The sequence below is a fragment of the Cynocephalus volans genome, chromosome X (genome assembly GCF_027409185.1).
Source record: "Cynocephalus volans isolate mCynVol1 chromosome X, mCynVol1.pri, whole genome shotgun sequence".
Lineage (NCBI taxonomy): Eukaryota > Metazoa > Chordata > Mammalia > Dermoptera > Cynocephalidae > Cynocephalus > Cynocephalus volans.
This window is the reverse complement of record NC_084478.1, coordinates 109,135,163-109,147,416: the sequence shown is the minus strand read 5'-3', so window position 1 is coordinate 109,147,416 and position 12,254 is coordinate 109,135,163. Positions and strand designations below refer to the sequence as shown.

The 12,254-nt window shown below is 41.6% G+C and overlaps 1 protein-coding gene across 1 annotated transcript; it reads left to right on the top strand.

The window, feature by feature from the left end:
• The first annotated feature begins 978 nt into the window (after positions 1–978).
• Positions 979–8,899, top strand: TIMM8A (translocase of inner mitochondrial membrane 8A). Its single transcript, XM_063084140.1, has 3 exons — positions 979–1,169; positions 2,691–2,881; positions 8,767–8,899. Exons 1-2 carry the CDS (start codon positions 1,038–1,040, stop codon positions 2,850–2,852), a joined length of 294 nt encoding a protein of 97 aa, XP_062940210.1. The 5' UTR covers positions 979–1,037; the 3' UTR covers positions 2,853–2,881; positions 8,767–8,899.
• Positions 8,900–12,254: the final 3,355 nt, after the last annotated feature.

Sequence of the window (12,254 nt, the reverse complement as noted above, 5' to 3'; positions counted from 1 at the left end):
TGCGCACCCACTGAGTACACAAAGGCCCCTCTCTCCATCTAGGAATGCCTCTCTTCTTCGCTTCCCTGGGATAGTGCCTTTTGAGCAAAAGCCAAGGAATTATTGTGCCTGGTATTGCCACATAACCCCCCACCCGGCCGAGGAAACTTCCCAAGCGTAATAAGACGGACTTTATTTGGGATAGAAACATTTTGGGGAGGGAGGGATGTAAATAGCCTCATAAGGGGGTTCAATAGCTCTTTGAGTAGGCATTAGAGTTTGGGGGTGGGGAGGGCAGAATTTGGCAAGATGAAAACAGTGCTATCAAAACGGGAGGGGAGGGTGTTTTGATAAAATAAAATTACTGGAAAGTACGAAGGTTCTGCTATCTCAATTAATCATGCAGCCTCCCTGAAGTGGCCTATCTCAGTATTCCGGAAGACTGCTGTTTGGCACTGGTTTGGTATATTCCTACATCGAGACCTGGACTGGATCCTCGGCATTTAACCCCTCCTGCTCTTGTTAAATCCTGCCTCCGAATCGGAGATGAATTTACAAGCCAAAGCACGGTGCCTGGCACACAGTAGGGATGTAATATTACTTGAATGAATCTAAGAGTTGGGGACAAAGAACTAGAGCCAGGGGCCCAGGATGGCCACCTGACTGGCAGAGAGCAACCCCAGCAGCGAAAGCGCGGGCCAATTTGGAAACGGGTAGGGGCGGAGCTGTTGGGCCGGCCCGGAACGGGCCACGTGTTCTGAAGTAACTTCCTTTTTCCCTTTACTCTTCTTGGAGTCACGCCTCGACAGCGCCTCGGGGCCGGGCTGCAAGCCCTGAGACCTGGAAGCACAGGCGGGCGCAGCGGGCCGGGGGAGCGGGGCGCCGCGGACAAGCGCCGCGGGCGGCGGGGCGCACTCGGGCGCCCGCTTCGCGCCTGCGCAGTGCGCTCGCGGGGCGGTCCCCTTGGCGGCGGGTTGTGGTTCCGGTTCCGTCGCGGAGACACGTGAAGGTCGGTGAGTTGGTGCGGAGTCCGTCTCAGCACGCGTAGTCGCGCTGGGATGGATTCCTCCTCGTCTTCCTCTGCGGCGGGTTTGGGCGCGGTGGACCCGCAGTTGCAGCATTTCATCGAGGTAGAGACTCAGAAGCAGCGCTTCCAGCAGCTGGTGCACCAGATGACTGAACTTTGTTGGGTGAGGATCCTGGGGCTGGGACCTGGAGGCTGTACCTACTTTCCCTCTGCCCTTGCCCCACGGGACTCGCTACGACGTCGGGGATTCGGGGAAGGGGTAGATCCGGTAGCGCCGCTTGGTTTTTCTCAGACTCCTCAGGTCGAGCCGGAAGGGAGAAGGGTGCCTCCACTTCTCTGGGGATTGTCACTCTGGACCTCGGCTTTGTTGGCGCAGAGGACTGGGGATCAAGAAGACTTATGCCGCTGTCCCACTGGCACTTGCAGGCACCTGGGGTTGACACTGCCTAGTGCTGGTCACCAAGACTGATTAGAGCCCCCAGGACTGAGATTTTGTCTCTAGAACGCGAGTCCCAGAAAGTCAGTGAATGTGTTATTCCTTGACTCCTCGGGATTTACCTTGATTACCTGGTTGTTCTAACCCTGCCCGGTGAGAAATGAGTGGCTCTGGACCACTGACTATAAAAGTGGCGTAATGTCTTCCAACGTGCACACTTATTTGCCTTCTTGGTGGATTGTTGTGTAATACCACGCCGTTTTGGGTCTGAAGGTTGAGGAATTGAGTCTGCCCTATGAGGGGACTTTGGCAAAAAGGTGGAAAGCATGTGTAGCTTGAGATCAAAGTGTTCTGGTTGCTAAGGACATTATACTGCCCTCCCTTGGCTACAGAATTCAGAGGCCAAGGATAATTTCCTTGGATTTGAAGGGTCTGAGGCTTGTGTACACAGCAGAAAATAACGAAATTCATTCGAACCACTGAACTTGAACTATATATGGTCATCGGTTTCCATAATACCTTTCCTATAAATTTATGGTATTTCCAGACTATGACCGTTACCAAATGTTTACTTCACTCTAGAGTGCTTTGATTCTTTTTTTTTTTTTTTTTAAATCTGTGATTCATTGTATTTGGGCCAGGAGGGAGTGTGGTTAAGGACACCTTTAAGAATCTGTAAGCAATGAGCCCTTTAGGATTCATACAATTTTCCATTCAGCGTGAGAGAATTTAAGAAACTCTGGCTTAAGTAGACATGGTTACAGAATCTCAGGTCATGGATTTTCTTTTCTTTGGTAGGTTTTAGGATGTCTTGCTGTAACGATTTATCCTTTCACCCTTGTATTCTGCAGTTAATGTAAAGGTGTTTAATGCAAGCAGCATTGTGGGGTTACAACCAAATTCAGTGAAAGTTTACTTCACTTGTATTTTGCCATTTTTCTTGCTCAGTAATATCTCAGCTCCACCATTTCTGGCCCTGTGTCTTTAAGCAAAGTATCTGTATACCACAGCTTCCCTCTTTGTAAAATAAGGATTAATAATAATGTCTATTCCATAGGATTGTTGTGAGAATTGAAGTCTGTAGAAAATTGCTCGACACTTGGTAAGCTGCCAAATGTGAACTATTATTAATATATCAGATACTGTTTTTAGGTGAAATTTGTCCTCTAAGCAACAAGAAGTTACCTTCCACCCACCCCTCTTTTTTCCCTGAGTTCCCTTTGTGATTCTGTATCTTATCCTGTGCAGGAGAAGTGCATGGACAAGCCTGGGCCAAAGTTGGACAGTCGGGCTGAGGCCTGTTTTGTGAACTGCGTTGAGCGCTTCATTGATACAAGCCAATTCATCTTGAATCGACTGGAACAGACCCAGAAATCCAAGCCAATCTTCTCAGAAAGCCTTTCTGACTGATCTCAGCATTACCTCTTTGGAAGAGGAAGGTAGTCAAGAAATGAAGAGTTGTTGATGGGATGGTTGAAAAAATAGTTATGGGGCATTGGCTCCCACCTTTTGTCACTCTTTGGATGTCCTGTCATCTGAGAATGAACAAAGACCAATTTATGTGTGTGTGTGCGGTTTTAGGGTCATGTGTATTTGTTTGTGTTTTTTAATGCTAATCTTGTGAAAATAATCACCAGACGAATGGAAAACTATGAGATGCGTATTACTGTATGTTGGACTGTGCTTTTCTCAAAGTCCCATTAACTGCTGCTTATAATTTTGATAGTGGAACTGCTTTCTATAATTTGATCGTGGGACCACATAGGTAAAATCTCTCATTTGTGTGACTTCATTTCAGATTTCTGGGAGATCTTTGTGTCTGGCAGGAAGGGCAGCAGTGGGGGAGGAGTAATTTGGTACTTAGCTGTGGGCCTCCTTATCTAGTGTTTGACTGTCAGTGCTGGGGGAAAAAATCTGTGGAGTGTTCATACAGTTCACTTCAGCTTCCTAGATTATCTCCTTCCCCTATACTATTATTTACGTGAATATCTATAGTAAAGTATGGTCTCAAGGTAGTACAGGCATCCTGAGAGTCTAGAGGCCTTTAGTTATAAAGGAATCTAGCCAGTGAACATAATTCTCATTACTAGACTGCCACAAAGAAAAAGTTAGCTTACCCTGTATATCAGGGTATAAAAAATTCAGAGATGTGCCTAAATCAGTTATAAAGATTTAGGCCAGTCAAAAACTTAACAGCAGTTTCAGGTAGAGGTGCATGCCTAATGTTAATTAGTATAGATTCCATTTACTGCATTTTTTTGATCACTGAAATAAAAGCTTCTACAAGATTCAACTCTGTGATTGAAAAGACTTTCCAGTCTAGTTATCATCTGCAACCCAGAGAGATTTACTATGGGCTGATTCCAAGCCCGAAATGTAGCCAGTCTAGGTACTTGCTCTGTGCAAGGTACAGCATGGTATTCCAGGGGGTCCCTGACCTTTTTGTGAGAAAAAAGAACCTTGACATAAGAAGGGGGGGGAGGAATTCCATGTTGATGGTCAAATCCTGAGTGTAGTAGAAGATGTTCTTTTGACTGGATTCCCCTCTTATTTCAAATCCTAGTAGACTGGAGTGTAGACCTAAAGTAGAACTACTTATTGGTAGCCTCTAGTGCAAATCCGTGAAAGTTGGGGAGATACCCATTTCCAGAAGCCTCAAGTCCCTGTTTAGCTTTCCCACATATAGGCAGGCACTGTAAGAAAACTTTTAAAAATCACGATAACACAGTTCAACATTTAAGTGCCTACTCTGTTCCAGACACTGTTTTTAGTGACAGGGATTTAGCAGTGCACAAAAAAAAGTCCCTGTCCTTGATGTGCTTATGTTCTAGCTAGGGGGGACAGGCAGTAAACACATAAATATGTGAACATAGTAAGTGCCACAGAGAAAACGCAGAGTTAGGGTGCCAGGGAATGCCTGTGGGGCACTGTTATTTTATATGTGAGGGTTAGAGAAGGCCTCCTTGGGAAGGTGGCATTTCAGCATGGACCTGAAAGAACTAAGTGATCAAGCCCTGTGGGTATCTAGAAGAACATTTCAGGCAGAGGTAACCGTAAGTCCAAGGGCCCCATGGTAGGACCTGCATGCCACGGTGCCATGAAGAACAGTCAAAAGGTCAGTATGGCTGAAGTAAAGTGAATAAGGAGAATGGTGAGAAATAGAGGCAGAGAAAAATGCATGAGATGGTTTAGGGCTGAGGGGGAGGTGTGCACTGACCGTGTCAGGCCTTGTAGGCCATTGTAAGAACTTGGGTTTTACTGAGCACGATGGGGAGCCATTTGGGGGATTTTAGCAGACCAGTGGCTTAATATAACAAGTTTTAGGAGAGTCTGCCTGCTGTTTGGAGTACATGCACACGGTGAAGAAGAAGTAGTAGTAGTAAGAATTTTGAAGTCCAGGAGAAATCAGTTTTTTAGGGTATCTGGCATATACCTTGTATTTATATGCCTCTGTTGATTTTTTTTTCCCTACAAAATTTCATGTGTTCATGTAAAACCTCAAGTAACAGAGAAGGCTTTAGTCTCTTCCTTCTTATTCTTCATTCTTCCTTATTCTTCCTCCTTACATTATTTATTGTGTTATTTATTTTATTACTACATCATTCTTCCTATTCGTTTAGTGTTAAAGTATTTTCACTACATGTACACACAAACTTAAATATCTTTGCTTTACAGTGGTATTGCTTGCTCAGCTAATATACATAGTGAGAAAGAAGGTCTATTCGATTTACACAGTGTGTGTGAGCACCCGCTTGTGTTCAACACTACTAGGCACAAGACAATGGGAAAGAAAAGGAGTAACGTTTGCCCCTGTTTTCAGGAGGTCAGTAAACACCAGAGCTACAACTCGGGCTTCTGTTTGTTTTGTCAGTCTCAGAAATTCTTGTTCAGAACCTTGATAAAAGGGTGGCACTTTCAGCCCTGATGACATTCAAAGTCCTCAAATATTCAGGGTAGAAAATTCAAGACTCAGCTATAAAAGGATTAGATTAGCAGACCATTTTTCTGAAATGAGATCTCACCTAGAAGTTGATATTTAAAATAGAAGAGCCAGGCTGCTCTGGTGGTAGAGGTATCCAGAAGCCTGCCTGCTGTCGTCTCCTCACCCACCTGAATCCCCAATGTTGTGTACGGCACTGTCTTGGAGACTCCAGCGTTTTACCAGACGTACTGTGAAAACTGGAACCAGTCTGTCCCTAAGGTCCCTAACCGTGAGTCCGTGAACTAACATTAGGGATAACAGATACAAGGAAATCGAGCAAGAACTTCATATGTACTTATGATAAACAAATCTCCATAAGGAGTTTGAATTCTAAAATGTAACAGGTCAATAAGCCCCATGTAAAATGTTCCTTATGTGGAATAATGGAAAGCAATGAATGGTCCTTATTTAAAAAAAAAAACAGTTTCCCCCATATCAATCCTTTAATAAAAAGTCTTAGCCTAGGAAGGTTTTATTTCAAAGACCACTCAATAGTACTTCTCTTGAAACTCTCCGTATTCTACTTCAGCTTTATTTTTGTTGGCATCTTCTGGACTCAGTATAGGTTGATGGAGAAAGGTCTGGTATCCTATATCTTCATTCTGTGCGGGAGTAAGGGTATTGTTCAGATTTATTGATCTCAAGTCAAAGGGCAACAGGTACGGACCAAAAGGAACATCTTGAAAGGCATGAAGTAAAAGAGGCCAAGAACTATGGTACATAAACCAGAGATGGCACCGCTAAACTTGTTGAGGTCATATGCTGCTATTCTTTGAAAAGAACAGCAAGCAGGTCATGGCAAGGAAAAGGACATACTAAGGCCGGCCCGTGGCTCACTCGGGAGAGTGCGGTGCTGATAACACCAAGGCCACGGGTTCGGATCCTATATAGGGATGGCCAGTTTGCTCACTGGCTGAGCGTGGTGCTGACAACACCAAGCCAAGGGTTGAGATCCCCTTACCGGTCATCTCTTTTAAAAAAAAAAAAAAGGAAAAGGACATACTACATGGGAAGGACAACAGAGGTACTAGAAATATCCAAGGCCTTGTTTATATAGTTAATTTGAATGTTTACACAAAGCACAAAACAAATGGAGAGCATTTAGCCCAGGGCTGGGTTTGTGATTGGCTTCCCTAAAATAGCTGCTTCAAGGCAACGTCCAAACCTTTGAAACAGAAATAAGTGATAATACAAATCTTTCCACGAATGTTTTGAAGTACTCTCGTGTACACCAGGAGGTTACTCTGGCCATAGCAAGGTCCCACTGTGAAGACAGACAAGGTGGCACTGACCACTATACACAAGGCCAAAACAATGAATCCTGCAATAAAAGAATTGAATTATTCTTTTAATATTTATATAAGAAGTGCTAAAGCAATTTGACAAGCCATTACATTCTTTAACACCTTAACAAGTGAACTTAATGTATGAACTAACAAAAATTGTATATCTAAAGCTATATCTTACAAACAATCACTCTAAAAAGGCAAAACCTATACATTATAATTATAGCATTCTCTACTACGCAGAAATACACGGAAGGGACAATTGGGTAGGATATGGCCAACCAGGATTCTGATGTACTGATCAGGAACTCCAGATGAACAAAAGAGCCAATAGAATTTTGAGAGGTATCAAATATAATACCATAATGACAATAGCTTTGCTTTACTGAGGGTGTGCATACTATGAGGTACAACACACTGTACTATGTCTTTTACATGCATCATCTTTTTAAAATTAAAACAACTCTGAGAGAGGAACTATTATTACCATACCCATTTTACAGATGAAGAAGCTGAGGCTCAGGGAAAATAACTTACTCAAGGTTACACAGCCAATAAGTTGTAGGGATGGAATTTGAAACGAGGGAATTTGACTCCAGAGCTCATGGTCTGAACTATTATACTAAACTGCCTCCCAATGTACTTTTAAGTACATAGGAAATAATGTTTCTCTAAAAGCCTGAGCCAAAATAACTGGAACATGTCATTCTAGAGATAGCATGGTATTAATGGAAAGAGTACAAGTTTTAGAGTGAGGTAGAACTGGGTTCAAATCCTGACTGCTGACACCTGTGACCTTAGAGAAGTCAATCTCTGATCCTTAGTTTTTTATTAATAAAACAGATGGTAATACCTACCTCACAGGGTTGTAAAATGTGGTAACATGTAAAGCACTTGGTGTGCTGTAGATGCTTTAATGGTAGCTATTATTTATTTTAAAAATTTTTTTGTCTATTATTTATTATTACTACTACTATCATTCAGAACTGGGCATTTTTGGTCACCCTGACAGTCAATGTCTGGGAGAACAAGAGAAAAACAAAAAGTCACTTCACCAAGCTGATTAATTGATGAAGTGGCAGGGCCAATGGAACATACATTAAGGATTTTTAGTTTTATCCCACAATCAATAGAAAATTATTGGAGGATTTTATACGGTGAAGTAATATAATGATATTTGCACTTTTTAATGACAAAAGTACTCCAAGCATGTTTGAAAATTTTCAAACAATATGGAATCGCTTAAAATAAATAAAATTCCTTTCCTTACCCTCATACGAGGGTAATTCAAAAAGTTTGTGGAAAAGTGGAATTAAAAGATAATCAGAATCCTTCCTTGAACTTTTTGGAGTACCCTCGTATATGCATTTAGAAAGATCTCTTTAACAGCTATATGGAGGTTGGAGTAAAGCAGAGAGAGCAGTAATAAGGTTATTTCACTAGTTCAGGGAAGAGACTGGAGGATTGAATTAAGATAGTGAAAGCAGGAACAGAACGGGGGCATATTAGGAATATGGGGGCGCAGTGAGAGAAATCTGTAGTAAGGTGGAAATGAAGAAAAACTGATGATAGGATAGGAGGTAGGGTAGAGAATAATGTGCCAATGAGGATGCCTTGGGGCTCAAAGGACAGGAAAAGTGACTAGAGAGGAAGATAGAACCGATCACATTGAACAGACAGCAGAGGAAGTTACACAGAGATTATTCCCAATTCCATAGCTCTGGTGTCTGGGTAACCTTTGGAATTATTTATTGCCCCCCCCCCCATTTAAGGAACATAAGCATACCCCTAAAGTCAGAAATACTTAAAAGATTACTCACAAATACAATGTTCTATAAACTTTTAACAGGAAAATTTAGAAAAAAAGCTGCTATGGTTTGGATGTCCCCTCCAAAACTCATGTTAAAATGTAATTACCATTGTAACACTATGAAGAAGTGGGACCTTTAAGAGTTAGGCCATGAGGGCTCTGCCCTAATGAGTGGATTCATGCCGTTATCACAGGAGTGGGTTCCAAAAAAAGGATGAGTTCAGCCCAATTTTCTCTCTCTCACAGGTTCACTTGCCCTCCCACCTTCCGCCATGAGATAATGCAGCCCAAAGGCCCTCGCCAGATGCCGGTGCCACACCCTTGAACTTCCTGGGCTCCAGAACCATGTACCAAATAAACTTCTGTACATTATAAATTACCCAGTCTCAGGTATTTTCTTATAGCAGCAAAAAAACAGACTAAGACACAAGCCAAAAGAAAAAGAAAGATAAAATATCATTTGAGTTTTAACATTGTACTTTGATAAGGAAGGGAGGAAGGAGTAGAAGGACAAAAAAGAAACAGTGGGGAATTGGGGACTCAGCAGTAAACTGTACTCCAGGCCTGTAGTAATTTCCTTAAAGCTTGAACTATTTGCTACATAGTGTGACTGACCTGATGTACTAAACCAGTGTTCAAATTAAAAATCTAATGTGATCACGATATTGCTAGAGGTACCTTGTCCACTATAAAGTAAACATAATCAACACTGCCTACTTCTTTTTGAACGGCTATTCATCATCCTTGTGTGGCAGGATACACCACCAGGTGTTAAGAGTTAATCCCCAGTTTTAAAGCACTTTCTTTTTTTTCCTTCCCTCAGACAGGTCCCAGGGATGCTTTCTTTTCTTCCTTAAAGCTGCCAACACTTTGGAATTCTTACTCCCATCAGATTAACATTATCCCTAATTCTCCCCACTGAAGACAAGCACAGAGACCCTTAGCATTTTAAAGGCTATACTTTGAATCACTACAGGGAAATAGACATTGGACAACACAAACAATAAATCTGGGGAAATTGCAAAGCCTATGGAATTTTGCAGATTTCTAATAGTCAACTCCAGGGCCGGCCCGTGGCTCACTCGGGAGAGTGCAGTGCTGATAACACCAAGGCCCCGGGTTTGGATCCCATATAGGGATGGCCAGTTCGCTCACTGGCTGAGCGTGGTGCTGACAACACCAAGTCAAGGGTTAAGATCCCCTTACCGGTCATCTTTTAAAAAAAAAAAAAAAAGTAATAATAATAGTCAACTCTGGTTCATAGTCCATTCCTTGCTGATATGGTTATTACCAAGATCCCCCTTGGTCTTTATGCTTGAGTGGAGTTTTTCATCAAGCTTCCCCATTTGACACAAAACTCAGAAGCCATAAGATAAAAGGCTGTTAATTTTGTTTACATAAAAAATTCTGAACAAAATCTTCCATAAGCATAGTTATAAAAAACCAACACATGGGGAACAAATATTTGAAACTTTTCCACAAAAGGCTAATTTCCTTATATAGAGGGCTCCTACAAATCAATAATAAAAGATCAATAATTCAATATAAATATGGGCAAAGGATATTGGGGGGTTTTTTTGTTGTTCTTGTTTTTATTGGTTATGAATATTCATGGACTACAAAGCTAATTGTCACCACTCATGCCCAAGATGTGATGGCCAGATGTACTGGCAGCATGCCCATTACCACAAATTGTGATTATACCCCATATCCCCCACCCAATTATCCCCCCCCCCCCAGTTATCCCCGGCCTCCTTCCCCATCCCCCTTTCCCCACTCCACTTTGTATCCCTAGGTATGTTCTCTCCCCTGCATGTCCAACATTCTACTGTGGTCTTTCCTTCCTTCTTTCTCTCTTAGCTCCCACTTATGAGTGAGTACATGTGGTATTTATCCCTCTGTGCTTTGCTTATTTCACTCAACAAGTTTCTCCAAGCTCATCCATGTTGTTGGAAATGGGAGAATTTCATTCTTTTTTATGGCAGAGTAGTATTCCATGGTGTATATATGCCACATTTTCCTTATCCAATCATCCATCGATGGTCATTTAGGTTGGTTCCATATCTTGCCTGTTGTGAACAGAGCTGCGATGAGCATGGGAGTGCAGGTATCCCTTTGACATGATGATTTCCATTCCTTTGGGTATATACCCAGAATTGGGATTGCTCAATCGTATGGAAGATCTATCTGTAGTTGTTTGAGAAACCTCCATACTGTTTTCCAAGCTGGTTGTACTAATTTACAGTCCCACCAACAGTGTAGGAGCATTCCCTTCTCTCCACACCCTCGCCAGCATTTGTTATTCACCGTCCTTTTGATTATAGCCAGCCTAAATGGGGTGAGGTGGTATCTCAATGTGGTTTTAATTTGCATTTCCCTGATGACTAGTGATGTTGAGCATTTTTTTCATGTATCTGTTGTCCATTTGTATGTCTTTCTTTGAAAAATGTCTATTCAGTTCCTTTGCCCATTTTTTAATTGGGTTATTTGTTTTTTGCTGTGTAATTGCTTGAGCTTCTTGCATATTGTGGATATTAATCCCTTGTCAGAGGCATAGTTAGCAAAAATTTTCTCCCACTCTGTAAGTTGTCGTTTACTCTGTTGATGATTTCCTTTGCTGTGCAGAAGCTTTTTAGTTTGATATAGTCCCATTTGTTTATTTTTACTTTCGTTGCTTGTGCTTTTAGACTCAGGTTCATAAAGTCTGTACCCAGATCTAGTTCCTGAAGTGTTTCACCTATATTTTCCCTTAGTAATTTTTCAGTTTTAGGTCTTATACTTAAGTCTTTAATCCATTTTGAGTTGATTTTAGTATATGGTGAGAGGTGCATGTCTAGTTTCATTCTTCTGCATATGGATATCCAATTTTCCCAGCACCACTTATTGAAGAGGTCTTTTCCCCAAGGTATGTTTTTGTTGCCTTTGTCAAATATCAGATAGCTGTAAACCTGAAGGGTGATTTCTAGGTTCTCTAATCTGCTCCACTGGTCTGAGTGTCTTTTTTATGCCAGTAACATGCTGTTTTGGTTACCATAGCTTTGTAGTATAATTTGAAGTCAGGTAGTGTTATGCCTGCGGCTTTATTTTTTTTTGCTTAGGATTGCTTTGACTATTTGGGGTCTTTTGTTGTTCCATATGAATGCTGAGATTGTTTTTTCCATTTCTGTGAAGAATGTCATTGGTATTTTGATGGGGATTGCATTGAATCTGTAGATTGCTTTGGGTGGTATTGACATTTTCACAATGTTAATTCTTCCAATCCAAGAGCATGGAAAGTCTTTCCATCTTTTTGTGTCTTCTTTAATTTCTTTCAGTGGTGGTTTGTAGTCCTCATTGTAGAGATCTTTCACCTCCTTGGTTAAATTGATTCCTAGGTATTTTATTTTTTCGTGACTGTTGTAAATGGGCTTACTTTCTTGATTTCTCTTTCTGTTAGCTCATTATTGGAGAATATAAATGCAACTGATTTGGAGGCACTTATTTTATATCCTGCAACGTTACTGAAATTATTAACCAGGTATAGGAGTTTTTTATAGAATCTTTAGGTTTTTCTATATATAGTGTCATGTCATCTTCAAATAGGGACAGTTTGACTTCATCTTTTCCAATCTGGATGCCCTTTATTTCTTTCTCTTGCCTGACTGCTCTGGTTAGTACCTCCAGTACTATGTTAAATAGAAGTGGTGAGAGTGGGCATCATTGTCTTGTTCCTGTTCTTAAGGGAAAAGCCTTCA